At 46.1% G+C, this 19122-nt stretch overlaps 1 protein-coding gene across 1 annotated transcript; it reads right to left on the bottom strand.

Moving 5' to 3' along the window:
* Positions 1-1860: 1860 nt before the first annotated feature.
* Cdc6 (cell division cycle 6) lies at positions 1861-14783 on the bottom strand. Its single transcript, XM_059271714.1, has 12 exons — positions 14427-14783; positions 13652-13845; positions 11429-11704; positions 11107-11306; positions 10657-10832; positions 10125-10231; positions 9120-9259; positions 7826-7926; positions 6206-6270; positions 3939-4141; positions 2869-3009; positions 1861-2576 (listed from the first exon to the last, which is right to left on the bottom strand). Exons 2-12 carry the CDS (start codon positions 13830-13832, stop codon positions 2487-2489), a joined length of 1680 nt encoding a protein of 559 aa, XP_059127697.1. The 5' UTR covers positions 13833-13845; positions 14427-14783; the 3' UTR covers positions 1861-2486.
* Between the last annotated feature and the right edge of the window lie 4339 nt (positions 14784-19122).

The raw sequence follows: 19122 nt of genomic DNA, 5'->3' as shown, positions 1-19122 counted from the left end.
TCCCACCATCTTCAAAAGGAAAAATGTAGGTCAGCCTCTTTGCCACCACTGCTCCATGTGGAGTGGCCTACGATGATCCTGGCAAAAACTCGTAACCACAGGCCCGTCCCATCCTACTTAAACTCCCACCACCTTCCCATAGCTCTCAGCCTCAGTGAGAAAAGCGGCCAAGGAAAGGGCTCTCTTCCCTTCTGCCCCGGCCGGCCGTCTGAATCACACTTAAGACTTCACTGACATACATCAGCCTCTGCTCCCACAAGGGCAGCGGGAGCCAAGCAGGGACTCTCGGCTGCTTCACGCATCATTGACAGAACCAACCCCATTCCAATTGCCGAAGTCTTAAGAGTGGCAATGACCTAGAAATTGTCAGTGGGGGCACTGGGGCGGGGGGGGGGGGGGGGGGAGCTGAAGGAAACTAACAAAACAGTACACAGAAAGCCCTATTTCTAAACTGGGGGGGGCGCAGTGTCGAGAAAAAGAGAAAAGGTAGAGAGGGGAAGGAACTTGGCCCCTTTGAATCTGCAAATATGATCTTGGCCAGAAGCCAGGGAGGATACAGCACAGTCCCACTGAGAGTCAAGCCATGTTCCCGACTCAAGCCCCACAGCTAGAGGAAGGCGCCAAGCCTCAAATACAACGAGGTGGGGAGGCCGCTCCTTTTTGGGCAGGATCCTACTGTGGACACAGAACAGACAGCAGCTACCCACAGTGTGGAAACAAACTGTAAAGCAGTCACGTCTCTTAAGGCTGCAGCATCCAATAAAATGTAATTTAAATCAAGCCTCACATCTGTTCTCAATCCCATTCAGTCTCTGCTTTCCATCAGTCTTCGGACAATCTTTACAATTATGCTTGTTAACCCTTATAGTCCCAGACATTTCCCGAACTTCTTGGTAGAGAACCGTCCTCTCCACTTGTACATTGCCCCAGAGGGGAGGAACACTGTAGTAAAGGAGTGTGTGTGACATCCAAACTCCTATCTAGACTCTTCTGCTACACACACCAGCGGGCAGTATGCATTTCAGAGCGCTCACTGCCCTTCTATCCCATCCCACCCCACCTGCTGTGGCGCAGATCACTTTACAAGGATACAGTGTGCAGAATGAATCAAACAGTGGCCAACGGATCTTCTGTGCGCCTATCAAATTCCCAAACTCAAGGCCAGATCAGACAAGGAGGCAGCAGCCTCTCTCAGAGGAAAGAGGTTCAGACCATCCCTAGCACACTGTTTACAGCTGACCGTCTGCTCAGGTACAAAGGAATAGCAATTCCCCAAACAAGTCCTCTTCCTGCCCCTTCCCTCCAAAACCACCTCTGCCCAGTCCCACACTTTCAAAGCAGTGTTATAATGGTGCCCTCTGCTGTCCCTGTCACAAATTGCCACTTAAACCGCTGGAAATCAAACCCAGCAGTGTCCTCGGTGACCATATGGATAAACTTATCTAAGGAGACCATGAAGTGTTCAGATGAAAATCCAGGCCTGACCTGAGCCATTTTGAAACAACGGCTTCATCTTCGGGAAGCTAAGACCTTAGCACAGTATGAGAAGGCCTTTTCTGGGGTTTGTTTTTTTTTGTTGTTGTTTGTTTGTTTGTTTTTGAGACAGTGTTTCTTTGTGTAGGTCTGACTGTCCCCAAACTGGAACTCCCCTGAATGTGACTCTACTTAGAGACAACAAATGCAGGCCCACGAAATGGCTCAGAAGTAAAGGTGCTTGCTGCCACGCTTGGTGCCCCGAGCTCAGTCCCTGGGATCCGCAAGGTGAACAATGACTTCTGCAGTCGTCCCCAACACGAACACGGTGGCACCCATCTGCCCACACACAAAGGGGTGACAAAGGTAACAAATGCAGCCCAAAAATGAAACTTGAAAATAAATATATTTACAATCTGCAGTTACATTCTCCTTATCACCCCCCACATTGCGTGGGAGCACTAGAGAAACTCCCCGAGTCCTTAAAAAGTCCAACGAGGCAGTACCTGTCTGGGAATGTAGTAAACTCCAGAGTCCTTTGACCAAAAGATCCTTCAAATTTTCCTGGAGGCTTGTATATTTTTCTGGATCATTCCACTTCATCTTTAAACCTCAAAGTTCTTCACAAAATATATCGTTTATATTTAGAAAAATAATACATACAAATCCTTCAGCACAAGTCTGTATGTCCTTGCAGGCACATTGGTTAGGTGCAGAAGTGGAAAAGTTACCGAATAGTACTTTAAAAGGGTCATTGGTTTTGTCTTTAGAGTGTCTGATGTAGTCCAGGCCAGCCTCAAACTCACTATGTAGCAAAGGATGGCCTTGAACTCCTGATCCTTCTGCCTCTATTTCCCAAGTGCTGGGATTACAGGCATATGCCATCACACCCAGCTACTCAGTCATTTTTATGAGTAAAAACAGTAAGAGCCAATGAATCCATACACTAAAATGGAGATTCCCCAGTCTGCCAAATGTCAGCGGGACACTTGCAGGTGGGGTGGGAGAAGCATTCAGGGCAGTCCAGCAGCGAGGATATTACCAATGAAAGCTTTGCCTTTCAGGACATGCTCCAGTTCCCTTTCTTCAATCTTCAGAGACACCTGGGAAGAGGAAAGGGTTTTTCATGAGGAAGAACGAACACACACACACACACACACACACCCGCACACACCATGACACTCCCTATCATATTCCACGTTCCTTGGCCCGGCAAGTCCAACCCTGCTGTTTTCAATGGCCTAAATCACACCACTCCCTCCCCTCTCATCTGAAACCCTAGCTAGCAGAAAAACAAATTGCTCACTAGTCATTTCTAATCTTTACTCTGGCAAATGACACACTCTCTAGAACAGGACAATTAAAAGCAGGGACACCATAAGCTGTCACCTGTACCTTGGTCAGGCGGCTTTCCTTATTTTTCTTTAATCCCAAAATGCCTCTGGACTCCAGGAGTCCCGACAGGGACAAACACTCAGACTGGTCCACAGCCGCCATCTGCTGTTTGCGACAGATGCTGCTGTAGGCCTCGTATAACTGGGAGGAAATGAGGGGGAACAAGCGTCACTTAAAAGTCACATCTCATAACCTCAGATGAAAAAGCAAAAACAAGCCCAGGAACACCGTCTTAAGTTACCTGTATATTCTATTTCCCCCTCTTCAATAAACCCTCAAACAGGCAATACACCTTCTGCACTCCCCCTTCCTATACTTTAGGGTTCTCTTGCAAAAGATGTTCTTTAATTTCCTGGGTCTTGCTGGCATGTATTTATGTATGGGCACCGCACTCATGCCCAATGCCCATGGAGAGCAGAAAAGTTGTCAGGTCCCCTGGAACTAAAGTTAGATTGTTGTGAGGCACCACATGGGTGCTGGGAATGGAACCCAGGTCCTCCGCATGTACAGCAGCAACTGCTCTGGACTGCCGAGTCATTTACTTTAATATAAAATGTAGGAATTGCTTGTAGTTCTGGCTGGCGACCCTCTTTAATCTGCCTCCTAAGTACTAGAATCACAGGTATTGAACCACTCAGTTTCTTAGTTTTTTGGGGGTGGTGGTGGTGGTGGTGGTGGTGGTGGTGGTGGTGGTGAGGCAAGGGTCTTTCTACATATCCTTGGCTGTCCCTAGAACTCACTATGTGGACTAGACTGGCCTCGAGTTCAAAGACATTCACCTGTGTCTGCCTCCTAGCCTTTTGGGATTAAAGGCGTGGTCTACCACTGCCTGGCCTTAACTCATGTTTTTTGTTTTTTTTTGTTTTTTAAAGATAAGGCTACTATGTAGTCCTGGTTGGCCTAGAACTATGTAAGATCAGGCTAGTTCAAATCTTCAAAGATCCACATGCCTCTGCCTCCCAAATGCAGTAATACCAACATTTATTCTTACCGATAAAACCTATTTTTGACTCACTCCTATTGCCTAGAAGACCTGCATTCCACTCCACCTGCTGAGACCCCCAGCTTACCTTCCCCAGAGTGACCTCTTTGATCTTCAGCCGCCTGGTCAAGAGCAGCAAAGAGCAAACCAAGATCTTCTGCTGGAGAGGGAGGGAATCTTGTGTTGTTTCTTGGCTCAGAGTCACCCTGTTCCCATCCACTTCCGAAATGACTTGGGATATGTGAGCAAGGCCAACACGTTTGGGAACTGGCGCCTCAGAGGGTGATTGACCTGCAAGGTAAGCAAGCCAAGCTTTGTTCAGCCTCTAAAACTGTGTGTGCGGAGACACACAATGCTGGTGTTAGCTAATGTTAGCTAAAGGAAACCCAGGTGCGGGCACAACGGCAAAGTGGAGGTTCTGTCTCCAAGGCGGAAGAGGAGGAAAAAGCAGTTCCGGATGACTTGGGAGAGCAGGGCTGCCTTTTCTCTCAGAAGAATAATGATCTATTTTGTCCTTTAGGATACAACTTAATGTTGAGAAGACCACTGATCTACCTTCTGAATTAGCAAGAACCTGACAGAAGCCACCAAGTAGGGCTAACTGCCTCAGAGGTTGCCCAGTGCAGACCCCCTGGTGTGACTGATCCTCAGCACAAAACCCTGCAGCAAAGCCGACTACCTGGCAGTTAAGGAAGGAGAAGTACTAGTTGGAAAATTTATCTAACATTTTGAGTCAAATGAGTGGGTAAGTACAGACGGTAAAGTCAACCCCACTCGAAGCCCCCGCACCCCAGATGGCTTCCCTAGATGAACCCTGAAGTTTGTTCACCCCTCCAAACCGGTCTGGAAGACAGCAGACAATATCACTGGATAGAAAGCCTAGCTATCTACACGGGACCGTGGTCCCACTGTTTGGAGAAGCACGTCTGTGCGATAGTGGCAGGTTTTGCTCCTGAACAACCTGTGCCTGCACTTGCCCCACAACAACCCACAAGCAGGAAGCTGCACAGGGCTAATAGAGGAAGCAGGGCTCACAGAACAGCAGAGGTTCCCTGATGAAAGGAACTAGGAAGTCCCTTCTAAAACAATCCCAACGGGACGTCTACCCATTTTGTTGTTGTTCCACGGTTTAAGAAAGTCTTTCTATGCAGCCTCTGTTGGCCTTGAACTTATAGTGATTCTCAAGACTTCAGCCTCCTGAGGGCTGGAATCATAGGTATGGCCCACCAAGCTTGGCATCCAGCTAATTTTTGTTTGCCTATCTTCAGTGCTGGGGAACCTAGTTATTTCTATGTATTAGAAAGTTCCTGCCAGGTGGCAGTGGGGGTGGGGGTGGCGGTGGCGACGCACGCCTTTAATTCCAGCACTCAGGAGGCAGAGGCAGGTGGATCTCAGTGAGTTCGAGACCAGCCTGGTCTACAAAGTGAGTTCAGGACAGCCAGGACTATTACGCAGAGAAACCTTGTCTTGAAAAAACCAAAAAAGTTCCTTTACACAGAGAAACCATGTCTCAAAAAACAAAAACAAAACAATAAAAGACAGGAATTAGGGAGTCCCATAAGTTACTCCAGGACCCTGAAGCTCTTTCAGCAGTGTGCACTAGGTTCTCCCAGGGCCACTGACAAGCCTGTGTGTTACTGCTAGGAGTGAGGAAGGAGACAGAGAACATGACCGAAGTCCACACAGTGGAGTATGCAGCCTACTCACAGCCCAAGCACTAATTTGGGTTACTTCTAAAACCCTTTAAATTGTTTCTTTCAATAAATACTGACGAGTTCCAGGACAGCCAGAGCTGCTACAGAGAAACCCTGTCTTGAAAAACCAAAACTAACTAACTAAAAATAAAATAAATACTGATGAAAATCTGCCAGTGAAGAAAACAGGGTTGAGGAAAAGGGAAACTCAAGCTCGTTTGTGACAGCGTTTGGTTTCCTGGCCACAGACGTTTGTGCTCTGCCCTTGTAGACTGCCTCACGACACCGAGGTGAACTCCTCATCTGCTCAGTCCATAATACGACTGTCTTTCCTTCCCTTCCCGGCCACTGCTTTCTCCTACGTAAAAACTTAAAGGGCACTCATCGTAAGGAACCAGACAGAAGGTGACTCACCCTGAGAGCCTTGGAAGAAACCTTACTACCTGAGCCCCACCATTTAGGAACACCCCGGGGAACTCATTTCCAGTAACACACAGACTACTGGCAGGCAAGACTGAAATAAACTAGATGAGACTACACCTTGCTCCCTCGTATGTGCGCGCGTGCGTGGATTTAACTGTGTCTGTTTATCTTCCCCTTTCCTCAGGAAACTTAACTCTCCATCTACAGATGAAGACAGGAAGCAGGTTAAGCTACTCACCTTCAGACAGTGGTTTGAGGACCGTCTGGCTTTTGACGTCCGACTCCACAATTTCAATAGCTCGCCTATAAAAAAAAAAAAATTTTCTAAAATTTAGTCTCAGCCAAACCAAATACCACACCAAGGGACCATGCCTCAAAGCAGGCACATTAACTAAAAACCCGTTTTTAAAAAAATTAAGGTAGCCGGGCGGTGGTGGCGCACGCCTTTAATCCCAGCACTCGGGAGGCAGAGCCAGGCGGATCTCTGTGAGTTCGAGGCCAGCCTGGGCTACCAAGTGAGTTCCAGGAAAAGGTGCAAAGCTACACAGAGAAACCCTGTCTCGAAAAAACAAAAAAAACAAAAAACAAAAAACAAAAAATTAAGGTCCCTTCCAAGTTTCGTGCCCAGCACCTACACTAGGCAGCTCTCAATCCCCTGTAACTCCAACTCCAGGGGATCTGACACACTCTTCTGACCTGCACAGGCACACACGCATGAAGCTAAAATGTAAATCAATCTTAGAGGCCAGTCTGGTCTACACAGTGAGTGAGTTCCAGGGGAGCCAGTTACCCAGAGAGACCCTGCCTGAAAAAATAAAAATTAAGGTCCCTAAACAAACTGGGTTAAGTCGCAGCTTCAGGAGGACTTGACCGCCTTCAACATGAAAAGACCGGGGATTTGAGAGACATGCTACTTATCTTCCTCTGACAGATGTCAAGCAGGTTGCCACACATTAAGCCAGTAACATTTTAGATGAGGAAAAAAGTCATGGGCAGAGCGATATGCAGTGTGGGGGTGGACTAAGGAGGTCTTACAGCACTCCCACACAACAGACCCACAAGGGGAGTCCTCAGATAGACTCTACAGGACACATGTAGGCTAATCTTGCTGACCTACATGGCTATCACTCATAGCTGTAGTCTTTACTCAAGTACTTTGCTGACTAGGGGACTTTCACATTCCAGATCATGCAATCTAGCAACAGGAAGAGCGTCCTCTCCCACCGCTCTCTCTAAAGTGTTTTGCCCACGGGAAGCCATAAGGCAGACCTGGATCTTTGGCAGGGCAATAGGAGGAAGTTGGACCAGCGGGCCAGCACAGCAAGGATCATTTTAATGGACCCAGTGCCCCTACTGGGAGGAAAGAACTTTCATCAGTCAGCACAGAGGCTTTCCCCAGCAGGAGGGGCAGAGGGATGGAGGAGAGAAAGAGGTCTAGGGTAGGACTTGGGGGACCACCAACTGGAGGGAGGAAGGGGTGCCCACAAAAGGAAAGGAAGAAGAAAGTCTAAAGGCAAAGATGGTTCAGGTCCATAAATAAACCTGCTTGAGCCCAGCGAATGGAAAAGCAAACTGGAGTCTTTTTTAATACAAATGTAATTAACCAATCTATAATCACCACAGGGGGCGCCAGCAACATCTCATTTGTTTCCCCCTCTGTAGGTAATGGACTGATAATGTTTCAGACATTAACGCGGTGGAAACCCAGAGCTCCCCACTGAGAAACAAGTCCTCTTTTCTGAGCATAAAAAAGTAGCAGAACGGGGCCTCTTAAGCCACATTCATTTGAGTTCCATGAGACAACTGACAGCATTTCTTCTTCTTTTTAAGAAAGACAGTCAACACTGCCATAACTCACCTACAAACATCCAGTGCTTTACGGATGTCTCCGGAAACAGCAGATACTTTGCGGGCACAGAACTGAATGGCAGCACTGTCCAGAACCTGGTCTCTTGACACCTTCAGACAAGACACAGATAACAACTGAGTCAACCTTAGGAACGAACACAGGCCCATCCATAATCCTAGCTACCTGCGGACACTAAGGCAGGAGGAGCTAAACTCAAGTCAACCACAGCGAGGCTGTCTCAGATAAATATATAATAGCTGGGCAGTGGTAGTGCCGCACGCCTTTAATCCCAGCACTTGGGAGGCAGAGGCAGGTGGATCTCTGTGAGTTAAGAGACCAGCTTGGTCTACAGATTAAGTTCCAGGACAGCTAGGGCTGTTACAAAGAGAAACTCTGTCTCAAAACACAACAAACAAACAAACAAAAGAATCAAGTCACATCATTTAAAATAAATAAATATATAATAAATACAAAATAAATACAGCTCTGTGTAGAGCACTTACTAGCATGAGACCTTGTGAATCCCAGTACCATCAATCAATAAATAAACAATAAAATCTAACTCTGGGACTGGACGTATCACAAGGTCTAAACCTGATTGACCACCTTTAGGTGTAAGGGACATATTGCATATATTTAAGAATTTTATAGGAATGTGCAGAGGTTCCTGAACAGAATAAAAAAGTAAGTGAAACTACAAATGTTTTCCCATAGGCTCTCTTGTTTTTTGTTTTTTTGAGACAAGATCTCTCTGTGCAGCCCTGGCTGGCTTCCAACACTGGGCACTGTCTGCCTCTGCTTTCCAAGTACTGGGATAAAAGGTGTGCACCACTACACCAGGCTCATAGGCCCTACTCTTAAAATTTTATTCCGTTTGTTTATTTTTGTTTAGAGTAGGGGTGGGGCAGAGCATGTGTGCCAAACCTGTGGAGCTCAGCCGACACCTTCCAGGAGCTAGGTCTTCCTCCCACCATGGGGGTCTCAGAGATGGAACTCAGGTCATTAGAACTGGCAGCCAGTGCCTTTACCTGCTGGGCCACCTCACTGGCCCAGGCCCTACTTTTTAAAGGCCATTAAGGAAGCATGAGTCCTCTAATTCCTACTTTTATTTCAACAGTGAAGCAGCCAATAAATGAAACCACGTGTAGATATTCACGTAAAAATGTTCTCACTCATTATGGTCCATGGGAGCTTGCCACACCATTAATAAAGCAATCAAATCAAAATATTTCAAATCTATTGTTAGCTTTCCACCACAGAGATTATCCCTGCAACAGAATTTGGCACAATGGTCAACGCTCACCTGACTGAGTCTATCCTGCAGGATCGTAGCTATCTGATTTCTGGTGTAAGGGGGGAAGTTCAACAGCTGCGGCTTACAGTTTTCTCTAGCTTCAAGTCTCGGCAGAATTCTGTCTGTGAGATCTAGGGTATTAGCGATACCTGAGGAGAGAAATAACAATCAGCAGACAAATCACCCTACAAGGAAATTAAAGCCTTCGAAGGATAAATTCCCAGTCATAACCCAGTATTTCAACTGCTGCTCCCACTTGCTCTCCACCTCACACTAAAAGGTAAGCTGGACCTACTAGGGATGATACAGTGCTTAGGCAGGTATGGGGAAGCATGCTCATAGTCTTAACACATGGGAGAATGAGGCAGGAGGATGGCGGGTTTAAGACCGCCCTGAGCTATAGACCTTGTCTCCAGGAAGAAGGGAGTGAGAAATGAGGATGGGCAGGCAGATTTCCGTTGAATTCCAGGCCAGCCAGGGCTGCCCTGAGACCCTGCAAGCCAGGCGGCGGCGTGGTGCACTCATCCTCCCAAATAACTGGGACCACAGGGATGCAGTGTGGCGTCTGCCTTCTTTGTCATTTTTATCCAGACCTCACAAAATCTATTAAAATTACTATCACAGTAAATTTTCTTATTTCCATAAGACAAAAAGCTGGCTTAAGTATAAAATAACAGGTGGGGCTGAAGAAATGGCTCAGCGGTTAAGAGCACTGGGTGCTCTTCCAGAGGACGCAGGTTCAACTCCCAGCAACCACATGCCTGCTCACTACATTTGTAACTCCAGTTTAGGGAATCAGACATCCACTTCTGGCCTCCATGGGTATCCGGTATGCAAGTGGTGCACAGACCTGCGTGCAGGCAAAACACACACACACACACACACACACACACACACACACACACAAACACACACCCATACTATACCCATACTATACACACATAAGTTGAACAGATTTTAAAGGATTAACAAAATTTCAAATTCACCACGTGACAGTAACAACTGAGCACTAACCAATGAGCACCAATCGGGAATTGCTTAGCCACGGCCATTCAAACAGTGTGTATAAAACATCCTGCCCTTTGCTGTCCAGCTGATCCATCTCGTCCAACACCAACACACTACATACAAAGAGAAACAATTAGTACCAATCACATTTTCAGGCTTCCCATGCTTGATCTGAGCTCACCTTAGGTTATAGCCAGAAAGCTCAGCTCAGCTTGCAGACCATAGCTCATCTTGCCATTAGCCAGGGTTAGACTAGCATCCCCCATTACTAACAAGTGTCACCCAATTGTTTTCAAAGGACTTGCTTAAAAAAAGTTATCTCACACACACACACACACAGGGCCCTGGCTTTGAGTCCCAGTACCATCAATAAAGAGGTTAGTACAATGTTTTTAAAATTAGAAAATACATTATCTTTTTTCTTCAAGCATATGTACATACTTCTCAGAGCAAAGTTCTTTTCAGGGCAAGTTCTTTTTTTTCGTGGGTAACATCTTGAGGATTTTTACTGAGCAACACGCAGCCGAGAAATACTTACATCATGGGGCCCTTCTCTGCAGTCACATGCTTTTCCAGTTTTCTCATCAAGTCCTTCCCAGCTGGTCTGCATATTTCCTCCCGACCAATCTCCTGAGCAATAGCTGGGAACACAGCCTGGGCACTCCTCAAAGACATGCAATTCAGCAGGATCGTTTTAAAGCCTTTCACTTCCTTCTAGGTATATTAAAAAAAAAAAAAAAAAAAAAAGATGCAAACATGGGCGATATGTTGGCTTCAGACAAAAATTTACTGAAAGCTGATCTGGTCTCTGAGAGCTAAGAGAACACAAGAGCGAAGCTCTACTTTCCTTTGGAAAGATTTATACCCTGAAATAACAAGAATTCTTACTTCTGGGAAGCATTCAATCACATAACAGTCTATTCTTCCTTAACCCTTAAGAGTCAAATCTTTTTAGCAAGAGCATCTGTCACTCAGACTCTCAGCGTACCCTGAGGTCTTGCAGAATCCGGCTCAAGCAGGCAGTTTTTCCGGTCCCAGGAGCACCAGAGAGGTAGAGACTTCCAGCTTTTTTCCCACAGATGTGCTCCTTCAGGAAGGCCCTGATGACGTCCATCTCCTTTTCTCTGGCAGGCAGCCGATCTGGGACAGCTGTGTTCAGGACAAGCTTTGCTTGCTGATAGCAAGTTCCTGTGCCAGACATAAAAGGGCAGTTAAGACCCAACAGAAGGTGACTGAAAAGACTCCCTGGGTTTCATTCTGTGTCATCTCTGTTCCCAATGGCACACCAACAGCTGCCATTAAGAGCCCACCTTCTTGTTTGAACAGTCTCACACGCGCAGATTCCTTCTCCGGTGGACATTTCTGCTCAGAATTTGTTTCTTGACCTTTTTGAGCTGAGGGAAGTATTTGGTTTTGGTGAACTCGGTCTTGCTCTTTTTGGTTTGAAGACTTAACCGTCAGCTCCTCATCGAATACTAATCTGCATCCCTTCCGAGTACGTGAGTGAGGTGGGCCGTTTTCTTTCTTGCCCAGCTTCGGTGGGGAACAGGAAGACAAATGAGGAGCGTTGCACAGGTTGTCATCACCTGAACCGTTAAAACAGAACATGTCGGTCACAGCAATGCCATCCAGCACCCAAAACACTGAACGCAGACCGTGGTCCTTCACAGTGGAGGACAGTAAAAGGAAGTGCAAAGACTTTCCCACACCAAGAAGAGCAGAATTTTGTTTTCTTTCTTTCTTTCTTTTTCTTTTTTCCCCCCAGTTTTTCAAGACTAGGTTTCCCTGTGTAGCCCTGGTTGTCCTAGAACTAGCTCTGTAGATCAGGCTGGCCTTGAACTCAAAGATCTGCCTGCCTCTGTCTCCCAAATTCTGGGATTAAAAGCCAAGAAGTGAATTTCTACCTTAGTCAGAACCACAAAAGACACTTCTCACTAAGGAGCACACACGGCCACCAGATGGCACCATTGAATCTTATCAATTGGTAGAAACCAAATGAGTTCTAGTGAGGTGAAACTGTAAGTTATTTTAAAATAGGATTTAACACCAGCTGGTGGTGGCATACGCCTTTAATCCCAGCACCCAGGAGAGCTGTTACAGAGAAACCTTGTCTTGAAAAACTTAAAAAAAAAAAAAAAAAAAGACATCAATCTTGACGCCACTGACATCTTGGAATGAATAACTTTCCTCTGTAGGAAGCTGCTGTGTGCATTGTCGTGTTCAGAAGCATTGCTAGCGTTTACACATTGTTCCAATACTATCCCCTCAATTGTAACAGACTAAAATCTTCAGATATGTCCAGATCACTCCCCAACAACATATGCTCTGCTACCACTAAGCACAATCATATCTATCAATAATAATACTAAAGTTCTTAGACTGGGCATGTATAGCTAAGCAGTATAGCACTTCTTAGGAAGAACGAGGTCTTGTGCTCAATCCACAACAACCAGTAGCATCATCAACACACACAAGCCAAGTGTGGCCCGCAGTGATGGCGCACATCCTTAATCCCAGCACTCAAGAGCCTGGTCTACAGAGCAAGTTCCAGGACAGCCAGGGCAACACAGAGAAAACCCTGTTTTAAAAAACCAAAACCAAGGGTTGGGGATTTAGCTCAGTGGTAGAGTGCTTGCCTAGCAAGCGCAAGGCCCTGGGTTCAATCCTCAGCTCCAAATTAAAAAAAAAAAAAAAAAAAAAACAAGCTGGGCGGTGGTGGCACACGCCCTTAATCCCAGCACTCGGGAGGCAGAGCCAGGCAGATCTCTGTGAGTTCAAGGCCAGCCTGGTCTACAAAGCAAGATCCAGGACAGGCACCAAAACTACACAGAGAAACCCTGTCTCAAAACAAAACAAAAAAACCAAAAAAACCCAAAACCAACCAAACAAAAATGTATGGTAGTGGGAGAAAGATCACAAGTTTAAGGCAATCGTGGGCTACAAAGTGAGCTCCAGGCCAGCCTGAGTTAGAGAAATTTTTTTTCTCCAGAAAAACAAATGGAACAGTGAAAATGTTCAGTACTATTTTAAAACAAAAATAAAAAATATTAAGAATGTCACCCATTTGTTTCTTATTTTTACGAGTATGTAGGCAAATTTCATAAAACCATATGTAACTTTAAGGTAATTTTAAAGGACAGAACTAAGAAATGAAGATCAAACCTAGTAAGTCCCTCAGAAAATGATCTCTAGCCGGGCGGTGGTGGCGCACGCCTTTAATCCCAGCACTCGGGAGGCAGAGCCAGGCGGATCTCTGTGAGTTCGAGGCCAGCCTGGGCTACCAAGTGAGTCCCAGGAAAGGCGCAAAGCTACACAGAGAAACCCTGTCTCGAAAAACCAAAAAAAAAAAAAAAAAAAGAAAATGATCTCTATTAGTGAATGGCTTAACTGTGGAGTTCAGTACGTACCTAGCAGCCATTATGAAAACAGATACAGCCAAGGTTTTAACTGCCTGCCAGGCATCTCAGCATCAAGAAAAGGAAGGCCCGAGGGCTATTAGTCACACAGCTGTGCTTACAGAGTGGAAGACTTACCCAGACGTTTTCTGGGACTGAGAGGCAGAACTTTAGCGTTTGCACGTGGAGCAGAAGGTTCAGCCTGGACGTCTTTAAGTTTTACTTTACTGTCTCTGGAATTCGTTTTGCTCAGTGTCTTAGACAACTTCTTTTTCGGAAAACCGATGGTAGCTTGTGCCTGGGATCGGGTTTGAGGCATAATGACCACTCAACTGGGTTAAAAAAAAAAAAAGCCAGGAAGCCTGGATTTACGAAAGCAAAAAGAAAAACATACCGAGTTTATTTATATTGGTGACCAACGCTCACTTCATAAATTACGTTAACATGGTATTTTCAACACAGTTCTGCTTCCTATCCAAATCCATGTAAATAACAGGTAACATCTGTCTACCTAGTATGTGTAACATACCGTTACGCACATATTACACACTTCAGTCTTACCATAACTCAGATGTAGAAACTATTATCCCTCTCTTAGAGACAGTCACAGAAAAACACGGCTATCACCCCAAGCGTCCTGAAACCAGAATCCAAGCTCTTACACTTGAGCAATGCCAGTTCATCTCCAGTGGTTTCTAGAATACTTCTAGCTCCTTCACTCCAGACACATGAGACATCTTTAGCACTAGTTTAATTCCATTGCATCCTCCTCTGCCCAGGACTAGCCTGCGCTCCACACCGCTCTCAACCCCACCCTACACCGTTTCCTCCCAGCAGCTCTCGGCTCCTTCCCACCACTCCGGGCTCGAACGGCTTGCAGGCGCACAACCCCCTCCCTGACCCAGCCACAGACCTCAGGCGATCTCCGCTCTCCACAGGCCACGCTCGAACCAGCCTCAACTCTTTGGGCTCCGGGCCAACTCTCAGGCCTCACGGAGCAATCTGCCCCTTTACACGCTTCAAGGCTGTGTCGCCGCAGTGCACGTTCCTGTGTTTCGATCACAACCGCAAGGGATCTCCCGCCACAAGATGCACAGCTGAAGCGAACTCAGCTCGCGCCAAATCTGCCCTGCCTCAGCGTTCCCGGCTCGCGCCAAAGTCCAGCCACGCTTCTGATTCGTTGCCATTAATCACCACGCCTCCGCCGGTGATGACCTACAGCCAATAAGACAGCCCCAGGTCTCAGAGCCCAGCATGAAGCCACACCCACTCACCGGGGAGGGCGTTAACATGAGACCGCCGCGGGAAAGGCGCGCTTGCGACTCATTAGGTGAGCACGCCACGCCGCAAGGCCTGGCGGGAAGTGTAGTTTTTGTCCCCACGCAAGTCTACTTCCATTTTTTTTTTTTTTTTTTTTTTTAAATTTCTCCTGGGGTATCTTTATCCTTCCTCTCTGCCAAACATACCTGTTTTTTTGTTGTTTTTTTTCTTTTTTGAGACAGTTTTTCTCTGTGTAACCGCCCAGGCTGGCCTGCCACTGCCTCACGAGTGCTAGGATCAAAGGTGTGCGCCACCACCGCCTGGCGTACCTATCTATTTTCATTATGAGGGCTACCACACAAGGCTTACTAGTTTGTGAGTGGTCCTGTATGGCATGACGGTGGCGAAGGGCTGATAACTGAACCAGGGCTTTTTTAGGTCAAGTTCTATACCTGTATAAACAAACTGACATCATCTCCGTTATTTGTTGACTTGCACTTCAAAAGTGAGAAATAAGACCAATAAATACTAAATATGCAATTTTGTTTTATTCAAGGTAATATATTCCGTGTGCCTTGACATTAATCTATCTACACTTCGTAAGGAATAGAATTATATCCCTTGAATATCATTTATGGCCAAACACTAGGGTTTCGGGGCCAGGAAAGACAGTTATAGGAGAGCCAAGCTGAGCATTTAATGAAAAATATAAATTAGAGCAGCCATTTGCAGACCAGGTTCCAAGGCTGGAAATCCACCTCAGGTTCCTTTAAAGGCCAGAACCCAATTCTAGGTAACGGTAAATTTTATGTTTGTTTCAAGACAGGGTTTCTGTGTAGCCCTGGCTGTCCTGGAACTCACTATGTAGACCAGGCTGTCCTGGAACTCAGAGATCCGCCTGCATCTGCCTCCCACGTGCTGGCATCAAAGGAGTGGGGCCCCCACACCTGTCTTTCATCCTCCCCTATCAAATAAAATAGACATAAAGCTAGGAATAGGAAAACAACATCACAATCTATGGTTAACTCAAAACAGTTCATTTCAAATGGTTACCTCAAGCCAGTATGAGTCCTTAAGTGTGTAGTGGCTGAGTTCAGTATTTTTCTTTTCTTTTTTTTCTGGAGCTGAGGACCAAACCCAGGGCCTTGCACTTGCTAGGCAAGTGCTCTACCACTGAGCTAAATCCCCAACCCCATGAGTTCAGTATTTTACCTGTATCACCTTCATCAGTTTTTCCAAGCACCCTAGGAAGTTGAGGGAAACTGAGGCAGAGGGACTGAGAAAATTGGCCCCATGTCAGACAACTAGAAAGTGGAAGAGCTGGTATTTACACTCTAATGACAGAAGACCAAGCTCTTGACTACTTAATCATGGAGGATTAGAGGGGTGGGTTCTAAACAGGACAAGAGGTTGAAGGGGTACATTTTGTTAAGGCTTCCTAACAGCTAAGAACTCCAAAAGAAAACAAGCTGCCATCAATGGGGAAATACCATGGAAAGAAGGCTTTCAGATCATTCAGTGTTTCTCACTTAGCAGGACAAGGGAATTTAAGACCACCTCTACTTCTCACAAGTTTATAACCTGAGGACCTAGAGCCTACCCTCACAATCTGAAATAGAAATGTAAGCTATGGAAAGGATGGTTACAGGAGAGAGAGCAGGGAAACTGTGAGTGCTTAATGTGCACACCACGGCCCAAGAAAGCACTTACCAGGTTCAAAAGAAAAAAAAAGGCACCAGCTCAGGAAAAGTCTGCAACAGAAAATGACTACTGTGCAAGCAGAATGTGAGGACTGAACTGGAAAAGGTTATCCCCTGGAGGCTTTTCCTCCAGTAACCTCACACACGTGTCAGTTCCTCATTTCTGTACCTTTGTACCCACTGTTTCCTGGCTAGGATGTGTTTCTCTCCTTCCTGGTCAACGCCTATGAAAATCTTGCAATACCCTGCACAGGTTCCTTTGGATGACCGTAATCTACTAGACTACGGGGTTTGAAGGCAAAGACCATGTCTTAGGTAGGCTCCTGTGTGGACTTCTGCTATAAAGTACACGACAAACACTTGCCAAATGAAGGGATGAAAAGGGCATTATGTCAAGCTGATGTCCACTATTTGCATAAATGATTTTTATGGATGGATTGCATATATAGTCCTTTAAATCTCACAGCCATAAACCTAAGAGAATAAATTTAATTAGGTGTAAAAACAGTTCAGACTGGGCGTCAGTGGTGTCAAAGGTGAAACCCTTATAATTACTCTCTGGAATGGTCAGGATCCTGAGGTTGACTTTTTTTTTTTTTTTTGTTTTTTGTTTTGTTTTTGTTTTTCGAGACAGGGTTTCTCTGTGTAGCTTTGCGCCTTTCCTGGAACTCGCTTTGTAGACCAGGCTGGCCTCGAACTCACAGAGATCCGCCTGACTCTGCCTCCCGAGTGCTGGGATTAAAGGCGTGCGCCACCACCACCCGGCTGAGGTTGACATTTTAATCCTCTTACTACTGACAAGAGTATTGGGAAGCTAGAGAAAGGCAGCTTCCTTCCTGCATGTTGCAGCTCATGGTCTGGGCCAGGAAATACTTAAGAGCACGTCCCCAGCATGCACAGCTGGGCCTCAGTAATCATCAGTGAGCAATCTAATGTTCTTATCACCTAGCTTAGTGTCACGGAGCAGGAATCACAGCACACTGGAAAGACCTGTCTGGCATCTTTCTGAGTGTGTGTAAGGGTACACACACAGACCAGCAATCCTGTCCCAGTGAGAGAACTTACACGGTTGGGAAGTTGAGGGTCATTTCAGCAAGTTCCACATGCAGGCTACTAAGTTAGGAAGAACAATGAAATCAATAAATAGTTTATTAATCATATTAATAACAATGATGGGTCAAATAATCATGAATCCAGCCACTCTGATGGCTGAATGCTAATCTTCCCCCACAGGTTTTCCTATCTAGATTATGTGAGCTTGGTCCACACACCACCCATTCTAAGTCCGTAAGGCGGAACTTGCACTCTGCCAGCAGTGAAAGTACAAGTTAAGCCCAGTGGACTCCTGGTTCCGGTCAGCTGACCACAGTAACAAAGAAGCCTGGTTGAATTTTAACACCTAAAGTCAAAGTTCAAGAAAACCAGCTTAAGATTTCAGCTTGAAAAGCAGTGAAGATGTGGTGTTACATAACTTTGATCTCAGCCCCCAGGGAGGCTGAGACAGGTGGATCTCTGTGAGTTCGAGGCCAACGTGGTCTATAAATCAAGTTCCAGGACAACCAGGGCTACACAGAGAAACCTTGTCTGGGGAAAAAGAAAAAAAAAAAAAAAGACACACTCAGTAATCACTATTTCTAGACTTGAAAATGGTAGCCAAGGGGTGGTGGCACATGCGTTTAATCCCAGCAATCTGGGAGGCAGAGGCAGGAGGATCTCTGAGTTCCAGGACAGCCAGGGCTACACAGAGAAACCCTGTCTCGAAAAACCAACCAACCAACCCACCCAAACCAAGTAGTGAAGAGAACTAGACAGCACCTACAAATGGATTCTCCAGATCCCAAAGCCCCTCCCCCCCCACCTTTTCTCCCACCATCTGGTTGAGAATCAGCCTCAAGGCGTAGGCGCAGGCGCAGGGGCCACAAGGAACAAACACCAAGGAGAAGGGAGCCTCTGGGGCTCCTTGAGATCAAGTTAACAAATAAATACAAAACAGAATCACTGCTCAGTGAGGCCAGACAGCAATTTTTAAGACAGCCAGGCAGAGAGAGCCCTCGGAGAGCTGCTGGGGCTTCTGCCATGCACATCCGTCCACACGTGTCCTTCCTTGGGGACCTGAAATCAAACTGCCACGCTTACCCAGCAGAGAGGCAGTGGCTTTCCTCCCCTCCCCTTGCCATCACTTGAGCCAGTATTACTCATGACAAAAATACACAGTTTTCTTTTCTGTTTGTTTTTTTTGTTTGTTTTTAAGGTTTAATTAAACTGCACAGCATCCAGAAGAAAGAAATGTACCAAGGAATTCAACCTGAGACCAGATTATACATTTTATGTCGGGGGATGAAGGGTGTGGGGATTCGTTTTGCTATTGTGGAGAAGCACTGAAACCAGAATAAAAATTCCAAAATAAATCACACAATAAATTATTTTTTAAAGAAACTGATCCACATGCAGATGATGGACACACGCGCACATGCACACACATCACTCTGGTCTTTTATTCAGTGTGGACTGTAACTTCCAGACTGGAAACTGTGGGAAAGGACAAAAGGCAGACAGGAAAAGGGAGGGTTACTACAGCCCCTCGGCCATCAGGGAGTAAGACAAGACAGTCTGAGAAGAACCCCGTCGAGCTGAAAGAAACAGGAGCAG

The sequence above is a fragment of the Peromyscus eremicus genome, chromosome 8a, assembly GCF_949786415.1.
Source record: "Peromyscus eremicus chromosome 8a, PerEre_H2_v1, whole genome shotgun sequence".
Classification (NCBI taxonomy): Eukaryota; Metazoa; Chordata; class Mammalia; order Rodentia; family Cricetidae; genus Peromyscus; species Peromyscus eremicus.
Note: the sequence above shows the minus strand (reverse complement) of the source record. Positions and strands in the feature narration are given on the sequence as shown.